Genomic DNA, 12,533 nt, shown 5'->3' with positions numbered 1-12,533 from the left:
AGATGGTGAATAACACAGAGGACTTTCTAGCAAAGCAGGTGTTTGACATGTTGTAGCTGGTGGCAGGGAGCTGAGGGGGAGATACAAAGGAGTCTGTGTGTGTGTGTGCATCTGTGTGCGTGTTGAGTATGTGTGTGTGTGTGTGTGTGTGTGTGGAGAGAGAGAGGGAGAGAATTTTCTTTGCTTCCTCTCTTCTTCGCACTGTGTTAATCTTGGGAGCCTATGTTGGATTGTCCCAGACTCTATCTTTGCATAATTTTTTTTTTTATTTTTGACAGGCAGAGTGGACAGTGAGAGAGAGAGACATAGAGAGAAAGGTCTTCCTTTTGCCGTTGGTTTACCCTCCAATGGCTGCTGCAGCCGGCACACTGTGGCCAGCGCACCACGCTGATCCGATGGCAGGAGCCAGGTACTTATCCTGGTCTCCCATGGGGTGCAGGGCCCAAGCATCTGGGCCATCCTCCACTGCACTCCCTGGCCACAGCAGAGAGCTGGCCTGGAAGAGGGGCAACCGGGACAGAATCTGGCGCCCCGACCGGGACTAGAAACTGGTGTGCCGGCCCTGTTAGGTGGAGGATTAGCCTAGTGAGCCGCGGCGCCGGCCATCTTTGCATAATTTTAATGTTAGCAACAGATGACAGCTTTTGTTTTTTAACTGGAAAAATCATTATGAGCTTTGGACACCATAACTTATACAGGCTTTGGAGCTTTGTAGGGCATGGACAGGCAGAGCTGAGGGCCCCAGGGAAAGCAGCACCCCCACCTCCAGTCTTCTTCTGGATCCTTCCAACGCCATCGCTCTGCTCTCTGTAGCCTGCTCTTGGGACTTTCTGCACCCTCCAGCGCTCCTGCATCCGCTCACCGTGCCAAAGGTGTCCCGTGCTCCTAATGTACTGGTGCTCTTTCTCCCTGAAGTGGAAACTGCCCTCGCGGACTGGCTTTGCTCTCAGCCACCTGTGACTTTGACCTTGTGATTAAAGCGAGGCACAGGGAAGTGGGAGTGACCCGGGGTGAACAGCTCAGAGGGACACCTGCGTGTCTGGAGGCACCAGTGTTTCCAGGCTCCTCTCAGATCAGGCACCCTGAGCACAGACTTCTGGGTAAGGGGTTCAGGCTGCCCCTTCCTGTGCCAGGGACTCTGGGTGACAAGACAAGTCTGGCTTAGTCACTGGGGGAGATTCTGTGCCTTCAGCAACAGCACAGCTATGTTTGAGGCTGACCTATTTCCTGGACACTGATAGTAAAATTCTCACTGATAGTGAAATGCTGTAGTGCCCATCTGAACAGTGCAACAGAAGGATATGAGGGTGAGGGGTGGTGGGGGAATCTGACTCCGGATTTAGGAGATCTGAATTTAGTTCTAAATTCCAGTTAGTAGGAATGTGACCGTGGACAAAGCACTTTGTGTGTTTCTGAGCCTCAGTCATCTCATCAGTAAAATGGGCCAGAACTTTCTGCCCTGCCTTGCTCTCTGCTATATCCCTAGTACCTGGAACAGCATCTGGTATTCAGTCGACACTGCACACAGACTGAACGAACGAATGAATGAGTAAGAATCCGTGAGAGTTGAATGCAAACATTTTGAAAATGGTGCTACACTCTGTGAAGTTAGAGATTTGCATTGTTTCACTTTCCTGCCAGATGAGAAGGCAAATGATTGGAAACAGATTTTTTACCCTGACTTGGTGCAAGGAATGGCCTGGAAAGGGCATGTTGCTTGGCTGTGGCTCATACGTCACTCAAGGCTGCAGCTCTGCAGAGAGCTCTGAGTCAGAACCGGGGAGCTGGCGCTGTGCTCCGTGTCGCGCCTCAGCCTGATGAGAACGGCACTCCCACTCGGGCTTTTGGGTGGCGTGGTGTGGGGGCACTTTGTCACGTGGCAGTGTGGCCTGGGGCAGGCTGGAAACGGGGTGGGGGAGCTCTTCTCCCAAAGGGTCTCCTCTCCAGCCTGGGCTCTGCAGCTGCGGGGCAGTCGCCCAGCCCCAAGGGGGCTCAGCATGGAGCTCTGGAGCAGAGAGGGTGTGGCCTGTGCAGGTGCAGGTCTCTGCTGTAGAGAGAGCTTGTGCCAACCGGGGAGGCTCCGAGTGCTGCTGCCTGGCCCTGCAGAAGAGCGTGGGTGCCTCCCCCCTGAGTGCAGCTGTGTTGTCAGAGACCAGATGGACCCGGAGCAGCAGCGTAACCTCCACCTGTCTCTCTGGGATGGGCGCGCACACGTTCTCTCTCTCTCTCTCTCCCCTCCCCATTACTGCTCTTCAGTAAACCCTCAAACCACAGCCCTTAGAGGAGTCACCTCCATATAATCAGAATTGCTTTAGACAGGTTTCAGTTTCACATTGATTCCTTTGTCGAGTCCAGCCGTCCATAGGAGGAGGAGGGACAATCGGCTTCAGGGGCCTGTGGGAAGCCCAGGTGTGTGTTCCTCCTGTGCGAGGGCAGTTCCTCGTGTCTCTTGGGGGGGACGTCCTCTGGTGACAGGCAGGGTGGGGCCTTGGCATGACCCAGCTTGCGTTCTGTTGGATTCCCAGCAGATGGGCCTGAGGATGGGACCAGAATACTTCATAAAGTTCATGGAAATTGGGGTTGAAAGATTTTGGTTAAAAGATTTTGGTTTCTTTTGATGGAAACGTTTTTAAAATTTATGCATACAAAGGGTATCTAAAAAGTTCATGGAAAATGCATATAAAAAAAACTACACATCGATTTCAAAAATTTTCCCACCAAAATAAATTTTTCCATTTCTGCATGATCTTCTGGAAATGCCCTCCTGTGTTTGCCTCACCTTCAGAGAACAGCAGATCTCCTGACATCTGTCCTTAAAGAGTACCAGGTGCAGAGCTTGGGCTGCTTTTGACATTCAAATGAAATGAGTCTGCCCCCAGTTTTGCATATTGTGTGTCTTTATTTTCTTTTTCTTTTTTTTAAAGGTTTATTTTATTTGTTTGTAAGACAGAGTTACAGAGAAGGATAGGCAAAGAGAGAGAGAGGTCTTCCATCCGCTGGTTCACTCCCCAGATGGCCGCAATGGCCGGAGCTGTGCTGAAGAGGAGCCAGGAGCTTCTTCCGGGTCTCCCATGCAGGTGCAGGGGCCCAAGGACTTGGGCCATTTTCTGCTGCATTCCCAGGCCACAGCAGAGAGCTGAATTGGAAGTGGAGCAGCTGGGACTAGAACTGGCACCCATATGGGATGCCGACGCTTCAGGCCAGGGCATTAACCTGCTGCACCACAGCACTGGCCCCGAGTATCTTTATTTTCTATCTTTTGAGAGAAAAAGGGAGTGCTCCGTCTTTTTGATTCATCGGTTAAATGCCCACACTAGCCAGGGTTGGGCCAGGATGAAGCTGGGAGCCAGGAACTCAGTGCAGTCTCCCACCTGGGTGCCAGGGACCCAATTACTTGAGCCATCATTGCTGTCTCCCAGGGTCTGCATTGGCAGGAAGCTGGATCGGGAGCTGGGCTGGGACTTGAACCCCAGTACTCTGATGTGGGATACAGATGTCTCAGCTAGTGTCTCAATTGCCTAGCCAGACAGCCACCCCTTTCCTCTCTTGGTCACCACAGGGAACCAGTGTAGGGGCTACTTCTCATGACCCTGTGGCAGTGCTCCTCAGACATGGGTCTGCTGGGAGCACCCGGGATTTGTTCTCATGCAGATTCTGGTCCAGCAGGAAGGGGTGGCGCCTGAGGTCCTGCAGTTGAAGCTGATGCTGCAACTCCAAGGTCACAGTCTGGGGAACAAGGGCCATTGGTTCTCAGGCCTGTTCACTTCTTGGTGCGTAGGAAAATGTTTGCATGGCACACTGGCAAGGCTGCTCTGGCCGCCTCAGGAATCAGACCCCAGCCCCCTCTAAACCATTCAGGGCACCTTGGAGCAGGCCGAGGTGCATCTGTTGAGAGAAGATGCCTGACTGACACACCCCAACCTGCTGACAGCTGGTTTGTGCAGTGCATTCTCTCCTCCTGTTACTGCAGGCACTGCCCGTGGTGTGGCTGAGAACAGGACTCCCCTGGGGCCGGAGGGACCTGTGCCTATTGCAAGCACCCTCTGAGCCAGCAGGGTTTCTTCTGGGTGTGGAGAGAGGAGGGTGATACAGTTGTGTCCCTGGTGTTACAGTGTCAGCCTGGGTTCTCAGGCCACCACGCTTTGCATGCATGGCCCTTTTGGGGTGTGTGTGTGTGTGACCTGGTGTGTGTGACCTGATGTGTGTCCAGGCTGTGTAAGTCATGTGTACACCTGCGCATGGTTGTGCATGTTCACCCCCCACATACACGCCTGCAAGCACACGGGTGCACCTGCTGCTGGCTCCCCAAGGTGCATCCACCCTCCCAAATTGGAAAGAACAAGGCAGCAGCCACCGCCTGTGCCCGGCATGAGCTCTGTCCCACAGCCACACCTCCGTTTCTCTGCGGCACCGCCCCCCTGGGGCCTCGGGGGTCCTATCTTGTCATCTGTCTTACTCTGTCCCCTTCTCGACTCTGTCAGGGATCTTCCAAGACTTGGCAGCAGATAGAACCTCAGAAAACCCAGACCCGAACCCAGAAAACTAAAGACCCTTCCTTTAAAGGATGCCACTTCCCAGCGAGCCAGGGGAGAGGCCCCCAGGTGCCCGCACTCCGTTTCCTCAGAACGCCGCGTGTCTGTGTGCAGCTCAAAGGGACCTCTCACCCAGCCACCCCAGAACAAGCAATGTCTGTTTCGATGACTCGCTGCTGTAAATGGAAGAATTTTGCAGCTTTTCAATGGCTGTTAGTTTTACTAAAATAGATGCTAAAACTTGCAGCTGTGTCCCTCCTGGCACGCATCCGCCCACCACCACCCACCACCCACTGCTAGTTGGCTCAGGAAATGGTTTTTGTTTTTAAAGACTGACTTTATTTACTTGAAAGGTAGAGAGAGGGGCGGGTGTGTGTGGATCTTCCATCCCCTGATGTACTCGCCAAATTCCAAAACAGTTGGGGCTAGGCGGGCTGAAACGAGGAGCCTGGAATTCCATCTGGGTGGCAGGGATCCAAGCACTTGGGCCATCCTCTGTTGTCTTCCCAGGTGCATCAGCAGGGAGCTGGATTGGAAGCAGAGCAGCCAGGACTCAAACTGGCGCTCAGATGAGATCCAGCATTACAGGCAGCAGTGCCACCCACTGCGCCGCAACGCAGGTCACGCTGAATAAAAGGGCAGCCTTTACCCCCAGGCCCCGGGCTCAGTGGCTGAAGTGCCTCTGCCGTCTCTCCGCAGGTCCATATTCAAGCCTTTCATCTTTGTCGATGATGTCAAACTTGTCCCCAAAACGCGGTCTCCCTGTTTTGGGGACGACGACCCTGCCAAAAAGGAGCCTCGATTCCAGGAGAAACCTGACCGCCGGCACGAGCTGTACAAGGCCCACGAGTGGGCCCGCTCCATCCTCGAGAGTGACCAGGTGAGCGGGGCGGGCCGTGGCGGGAGGGAGTGTTGGCTGAGGTCGTGTCCCTTTGCTCCAGCACGAGCAGGTCCTTCCTAGGATGCTGCTGTTGCTTTCCCTGCCCAGTGAAACAGCCTGTGCCTCTGAGCTTCTTCTGAGCCCGGCGGGCAGTGCCGGTTCACGCAGGGATAATGGAGTCCTCTAGTTGTAGAGGCAGCTGTTGATGTGCTGCAATTCTTCATGTCCTTTAGGAAGTAAAACATTGTACTTCATCATAACAATACTTTGTTTTATTTTTTAAAAGGTTTTATTTATTTGAAAGGTAGAGTAACAGAGAGAGGGAGAAAGAGAGCTTTCTACCTGTTGGTTCACTTCCCAAGTGACTGCATTGGCTGGGACTGGGCCAGGCTGAAGTCAGGAGCCTGGAACTCCATCCGGGTCTCCCATGTGGGTAACAGAGGCTCAAACACCAGGGCCGTCTTCCGCTGCTTTCCCAGGTGCCTTAGGAGGGAGCTGAATTGGAAGTGGTGCAGCCAGGACTCAACCCGGGCTTCCGTGTGGGATGTGGTGTTGCAAATGGTGGCTTAACCCTCTGGGCCACAGTGCCGGCCTCCCTGACACTGTATTTAAAGATGCTGTCGTATGTTGCTTCAAAGGAGTAATTCTCAGAAAAGCCCTGGAGGCAGGTGGTAGAGAGAGCTGCACACCAGTGAGAACGGACTACTTGGCAGTGAACCATACATTGACGGGCAGGTAGAAAGGTGAACCTTAAAGTTCCTGGCTCGTGGCTTCGGCTCAGTGCAGCTCTGGCCGTTGCTGCCCATTGGGGAGTGAACCATCAGATGGAAGACCTGTGTCTTGCTCTCTCTCTGCTTCTCCTCTCTCTGTGTAACTCTGACTTTCAAATAAATAAATAAATCTTTAAAAAAAGGTAAACTTTATAATAATACAGACATAGTTTAGAAAAAGGTTTTTGAGTTCCTGATGGAAAGAAAAAAGTCATTCTTCAACATGCAGCTCCGTTGCCCCCACGCCCCACGAGCTTTGGTCAGTGAAGTTCCAGGACATCAGCGCAAGCGAGGGAAGCAGCCAGGCGGCTCCCACGCCCATGGTGCCCGCGGCAGCCAGTCGTGCCGGGTTCCAGGTGCTCACATTTGCTGCAGGAAGGAGGACAGCATGAGGGGCTTGGTTGCCCAGTCATCACGCCCAAGCCTTTATGTCTCCACCTTTAGTGGGTCCAGTCTGTCCCGAAGAGAAGGGACACGGGTTAGGGAGATGGCCGCACGAATCGGGCGAGCTTATTTTCCTCGTTTGGCGTGGTGGGCCATCTGGAAGGGACAGAAGCGCCGAGCCCAGCAGCGAACGCAGGCGGATCCAGGAGACGTCTCTGAGCTCCCACCGTGTTCAGAGATGTGGCCCTGCAGACGCTTCCCCAGAGCGGAGGACGCTGCCACCACGCTGAGCCAGGCTTTCCCTAGGGCTGTCTAGTTAGCTCCTGCCACTGTCCCTTACGGCGGGGAGGGGGAGACAGTTATCCCCATGTAGGCTGAAAAGGCCCCTTTCTGGTGAATGATCTTCTGGATATTTGGCAGTGAGAATGCAGAGGGAGAAAGGGCCTTGTGTTCAAAGAGGGGTGAGGCGAGTAGGCTTTGGCATTGAGAAATGACTCTTGGTTTGAGTCAAGGCGGCATTAGGAGGAAGGGGAGGGTGGGTGGCTAGGTGGGGAGCCGCCTCTCTGTTCTGGGACTCAACCGGCAGGTGAAGGCTTTAGTCGTCGCCTGTGCATGAATGACTCCTGCCTGGGAGAAGGGCTCCCACCGTCTCAGAGGAACATGGACGTGGCAGGTGTTTGTTATCCATCCTTTCCTTCCCTTAACAAGCATCTCTGGACAGTGTTTCCCGGAGGACAGACGGGCCCGTTCCCGCCGCCCAGGACATGACGGTCAGGTCCGATGGCGGTCACAGCCGCGTGGGAAAAACAGCACACGATGGGGAGATAGTGACAGGGCGGGAGTTAAGGCAGCGCACTGGGGGTCCAAGGAAGCCTGCACAACGTAGGCACAAGGTGACCAAGCGTGGAGGGAGGGCGACACCACTGTGCAGTGGTTGGAGCAAGTGCATGGGTTGGAGGAAGGTGATAGTTAACTCGGCTGAAGAGGAGGGCGTTCCACAGCAAGAGGTCAGGTGAGTGAGGGACTCCTGTGACACCAGGGCCTCCCCTGCATGTCCCAGAGGAGTCTGGACGCGCCAGGAGTGTGCAGGTGTCCTGGGCAGGAATGTGACAGTGCACTGGTATTCCAGAACGCCCCCATGGCAGTTGTGTGGGGCAGGAGGCCAGGGGACCCCGGAGGCCTTCAGCACGTGTGGCCACAGTGCCCAGTGTGTTGCTTACACGTACAGTGGCCATGTCCTTCCCCCACCCCAGGAGCAGGGCCAGCAGCTGAGGAAGACCATGTTGGAGCTGGAGAAGCAAGGCCTGGAGGCCATGGAGGAGATCCTGAGCAGCTCCGAGCCCCTGGACCCCGCCGAAGTGGGAGACCTTTTCTATGACTGTGTTGACACGGAGATCAAGTTCTTTAAGTGAAGTAAGCGCCCCCCTCCCCTTCTTATTTAAAACTTCCCACCTTACTAAGTTACCAGCAAAACACGCCCCTCTGCTGTTTGAGCAAACCGAGAACGTACAGATGCGGCCTCCCTCTCCGAAGCCCGACGGATCTGCTCCCTGGCGGCCTGCCTTGAACCTGCCGTGTCCCTCCCGCCCCGGTCGGCAGCGTGGCTGCCCTCCTCTGCCGGGTCCCGTGTCTCCTGCTGGCCTGTCATTTGTCTGTGTGACCCACTGTGGACCTGAGGCTGCTGTCATTGTGTTTCAGCAACAGTAGGCCCAGTAGCCTTCCCCTCAGTGGCAGAGTGCCTCGTACCTGGGAGGGAAGGCTCCGCAGGGCTGGGCTGGCGGGAGGAGCGGCCTCTCTGCGGATCTTACTCTTCCTCTCCGTAACGGGTCCTGCAGGTTAACAAAAGGCGCTTGTCTGCACACACAGGGCTCTTGTGTGTGGAGTTGAGGGAGTGGCTCTCCGGCTCCCTTTCACTGGAGTACATGTCAGTGGCCGTGCACGTGTCTCCTGGGGGACAAGACCAACGGGGAGGAATACGGGGGCTCCTCCCCGGTCCTTGCTCCCCCTTTAGTTCCCGTGATCTGGAAGAACCCATCTTCCCATGTACCGTGCTCCTATGCGGTGGGCCTCAGAAGTGTCCTGTGCGGGAGACCTGGTCACCTGTCGGCCACTGCGTGGGTCTCCCCACAGGCACACCTGCCACTTCGATGAAGCCCTGGGTAGAAATGGTTCCGGATCGGGTCACCAGCGTCTCGTCTGGGACCTTTTCAACGGCCCACAAAGCTGTGCATCTAAGGAGGGGAGGGAGAGGAGAAACTGCCGACTCTCTAGATTTCAGGTGGTGTAGCTGGCATCTGAGCAGTCACTCCATTATCTCTGCACAGAGGCTTGGATTAAATGGATCTGTTTCAACATGGTGTCCACATAAAGGATCTGGCTCACCTGCACAGCATAGAAAGTGCAGGGCAGAGCAGATGGGCTCAGCCTTGGGAAGACAGAGGGCAAGCGGGTGGCAGATGGATGGAGACGCATTCTCTGCGGGTTAACCGTCCCACCCCCACCCTGCCTGGCCAGCCTGGAAATCCTACAAATGTGTGTGTGAAGTGGCCAGCTTCCAGCTCATCCCCACCAAGTCCTCACACCCCACATGTCCTGGTAGTTGTCTTCAAACCAGCAGGTAAAGTGAGGGGATGGTGGTAGGGAGGGGGGGTCTCTCCATCTACTGAAACTCTCGACTCCTCAAGTCCTCACACCCCACATGTCCTGGTAGTTGTCTTCAAACCAGCAGGTAAAGTGAGGGGATGGTGGTAGGGAGGGGGGGTCTCTCCATCTACTGAAACTCTCGACTCCTCTGGAAGTGGCACGGGGGCAGCAATGGTTAGGGGAAGCGATTGCTAATATAGCAGCCAGTGGGAGAGCGCCATCTGGGCAGGAAGTGGCAGATGGGACCGTTGTGAGAGCTTGTCGTCTCGGAGGTGGCCTGAGTGAATGCCTCCCCACAGGAGTGTCACAGGCCACGTGGGAGACACGCCCCTCGTCACATAGATGCTACCTGGGCGGCAGAGGCTGCAGAACCATCTCTTTTTTTCCACCGACCCTCCCTTAAGTGTGGGTGGGGGAGGACTGTGGGCTTTGCGCTCGGCCGTTTTGTAAATTCCGAGTGAGAGGGGGAAGAGCATTTCAGCTGGCCATTGATGGCGTCAGTAGTGGTGGCTTCTCGTGCCTTTGAGCTTTGTGCAAGTTTGACTCGGGCTTTCCCTGTTGGTGCACGAGGGCTCTCTGAGAGCGTCTGTCCACAAGTGCTAAAGGGAAGGGTGAGGTTCAAGGAGAATGCAGGTACCTGTCCTCCCCCAAGTGCACCTGCCAAGTGGTTACTGAAAGCAAGATGATGCAGTCACTCTGAATTTCACGGTATGGTCTCATCGCCACCACCCAGTGTGGGAGCAGATCATCAGGCCTGACATGGCTGAGACAGCTGCACTGATTCAGGGTTTGAGCCAAAGCAATGTAGGGAGACCACATCCCTCATATGGGTCACACGGAGGTCGCGGCTAGCCTTGCCAGCCTCATGCATTACCCAGCCACATGGTGGGAAATGCAGTGGCCGCTTCTGAGAGGGGATGTAGACTGTGGTCAGGCATTTCTGGGAAGAGACACTCAGGGTTGTCCTGACCCCTTGGCCCATCACAACGGTGATGTATTGGATTGGCCACTAGAGGGTGTTGCAGCCAACTGGGGGCATAGCTTGGCTGAGGGTAACCTGGCCTTGGTTTTGTATCTTTGCATCATCAGGCACCGAGGTGGCCCACAGGTGGCTTCTTTGTGCTTTGGGATGGAAGGGGAGACACAAGACGACAGCAAAGAACCTGCTGTTGTGCTTAGACTCATGTTTAGTGACTGTTATCTACTAAATGAACAGTTGCAAAGTTGTTGGATTTTCAGCAGGCTGTTCGTGGTGGCAGTGGTGGGGTGTTGGCTTTTAAATGGAAAAAATGCTTATTACATGGGTCGTTACTTGGCCAGGAATTATCAGCTCTTCTGAAGGGAAGACAGGCAAGAATATTCACGATGAAATACGGATGTGATGTTTGAAGGGCGCAGTGTGAACAGCCTCTTAGAATACCCTTTGTGTACCTAGTAAGACTGGGGTGACAGCGGCTGTGCGTACTTTGTGTGGGGAGAAGGCATGGCGCACGTCCAGGACGGCCCTGACGGTGTCATGTCATTCCCCACTCTTGTGGCCCTCACCGGGGGATGGGATTCAGCACAGGTAAAGCCCACCCTCACCCACAAGGGTGCAGGCTCCAGGAAGAGTGGATTAGGGGAGCAGAACTAGTACTTGGTCAGTGTTGGAGAGGTGTGTGACTCCAGTTAGAATAAGCACATAATCAAGATGATGGCGACCCTGAGGTCCCGGTCACCACGGTAAACCCCTGTATTACTGCTATCAGGAGCCCTAATCCTACAAGTTCACAGAGGTCCCGGTCACCGTGGTAAACCCCTGTATTACTGCTATCAGGAGCCCTAATCCTACAAGTTCACGGAGGTCCCGGTCACCACGGTAAACCCCTGTATTACTGCTATCAGGAGCCCTAATCCTACAAGTTCACAGAGGTCCCGTTCACCGCGGTAAACCCCTGTATTACTGCTATCAGGAGCCCTAATCCTACAAGTTCACGGAGGTCCCGGTCACCGTGGTAAACCCCTGTATTACTGCCATCAGGAGCCCTAATCCTACAAGCTCACGGAGCAGGCAGGTCCTAGAGCATCCCAGCAGTAACTTCCTTTACTACTGGGTGAATCGTTAGATCTGAACACTGGATGATCAGCCGGGCAAGTCCGCTTCCTCACCGATCAGCCCATGGTGGTCCCGGTGTCAAATACCTTCTGGCCGGCCCAACGGGGAAGCCAGATAAGACCAGTGCGCTCCTGACTGAAGAGCCATCTGCCCTTGGGGAAGGTCTTCCACTGAGCGCTCAGCTGTAGGAAGGAAGTGGGGGGGTAGGGGAGGAGCACCCGCCTCGCTGAGAGTGGCCGGTGGCGAGTACGGCGGTCCCATTCCAGCACTCCCTTACGCTTCCCTGTAGCCGTAGCTGTGGCGTTTCATCCCACACAGTCCAAAGTCCCAGCTGCCCTCCTGTGGTTGTGTCCCAGTGTGCTGTATCTGGTTGACTCCAAACACCCTGAAATGTCCCATGCAGATTTCTCGTGGGAACCAATATGTACACGTTTGCAATCATGTTGTGAGAATTTAAATGTGTTGCCTGAAAAACACTATTAGCAGGGAATAATAAAAAAATCTTCCTGTTTCCTGCAGGGGGAACTGACCTTGTAGTCTTAACAGTCTTTTGTACAAATACCTACAGACCAGATAACGTCCTTAGCCGTGCTTGCCCTTGGAAATGTCTCTAAATGCATTGAGCCTACAATAAAAAAAAAACTGAAATGAATGTCCAGTCTTCTGTCTTGTGTCTCATGAATAAATGTGCTTACAAAGTCACAAAGAAAATTATGAAAGCGGATATGGTTTTCTGATTGGCATCTTCAGAACACTCAGTTCAACAGTGTCCTGCATTGTGTACTACTATGTTTAAAATTTATTTATTTTTGACAGGCAGCATGGACAATGAGAGAGACAGAGAGAAAGGTCTTCCTTTTCTGTTGGTTCATCCTCCAATGGCCACTATAGCTGGCGCACTGCGCTGATCCGAAGCCAGGAGCCAGGTGCTTCTCCTGGTCTCCCATGGGGGTGCAGGGCCCAAGGACTTGGGCCATCCTCCACTGCACTCCCGGGCCACTGCAGAGAGCTGGACTGGAAGAGGAGCAACCAGGACTAGAACCTGGTGTGCTGGCACTGCAGGCGGAGGGTTAGCCTATTGAGCCGTGGAGCCGGCCTAAATATATTTATTTACAAGGGAGAAGGAGGAGAGATTGACTGACTGACTGAGATCTTCCATCTGTTGGTTCATTCCTGCCTGCAAAATCTGGGGCTGGCCAAGCTGAAGCCAAGAGTCTGGAACCCTGTCC

General features: G+C 54.3%; 1 protein-coding gene across 2 annotated transcripts in view; it reads left to right on the top strand.

Annotated features, from left to right (window-relative positions):
* SCRN1 (secernin 1) overlaps positions 1 to 11,956 on the top strand; it is a 68,699-nt gene extending 56,743 nt beyond the window's left edge. For both annotated transcript variants that reach the window (XM_002713733.6, XM_070059692.2), the window contains exons 7-8: positions 5,232 to 5,412; positions 7,820 to 11,956. In XM_002713733.6, coding sequence (XP_002713779.1) covers positions 5,232 to 5,412; positions 7,820 to 7,978 — 340 coding nt within the window. In that variant the 3' untranslated portion in view covers positions 7,979 to 11,956. The remainder of the gene's footprint in view (positions 1 to 5,231; positions 5,413 to 7,819) is intronic.
* The last annotated feature ends 577 nt before the right edge of the window (positions 11,957 to 12,533 follow it).

This window comes from Oryctolagus cuniculus, chromosome 16, assembly GCF_051225735.1.
Source record: "Oryctolagus cuniculus isolate XC-2025 breed Fujian yellow rabbit chromosome 16, ASM5122573v1, whole genome shotgun sequence".
Lineage (NCBI taxonomy): Eukaryota > Metazoa > Chordata > Mammalia > Lagomorpha > Leporidae > Oryctolagus > Oryctolagus cuniculus.
Note: the sequence above shows the minus strand (reverse complement) of the source record. Positions and strands in the feature narration are given on the sequence as shown.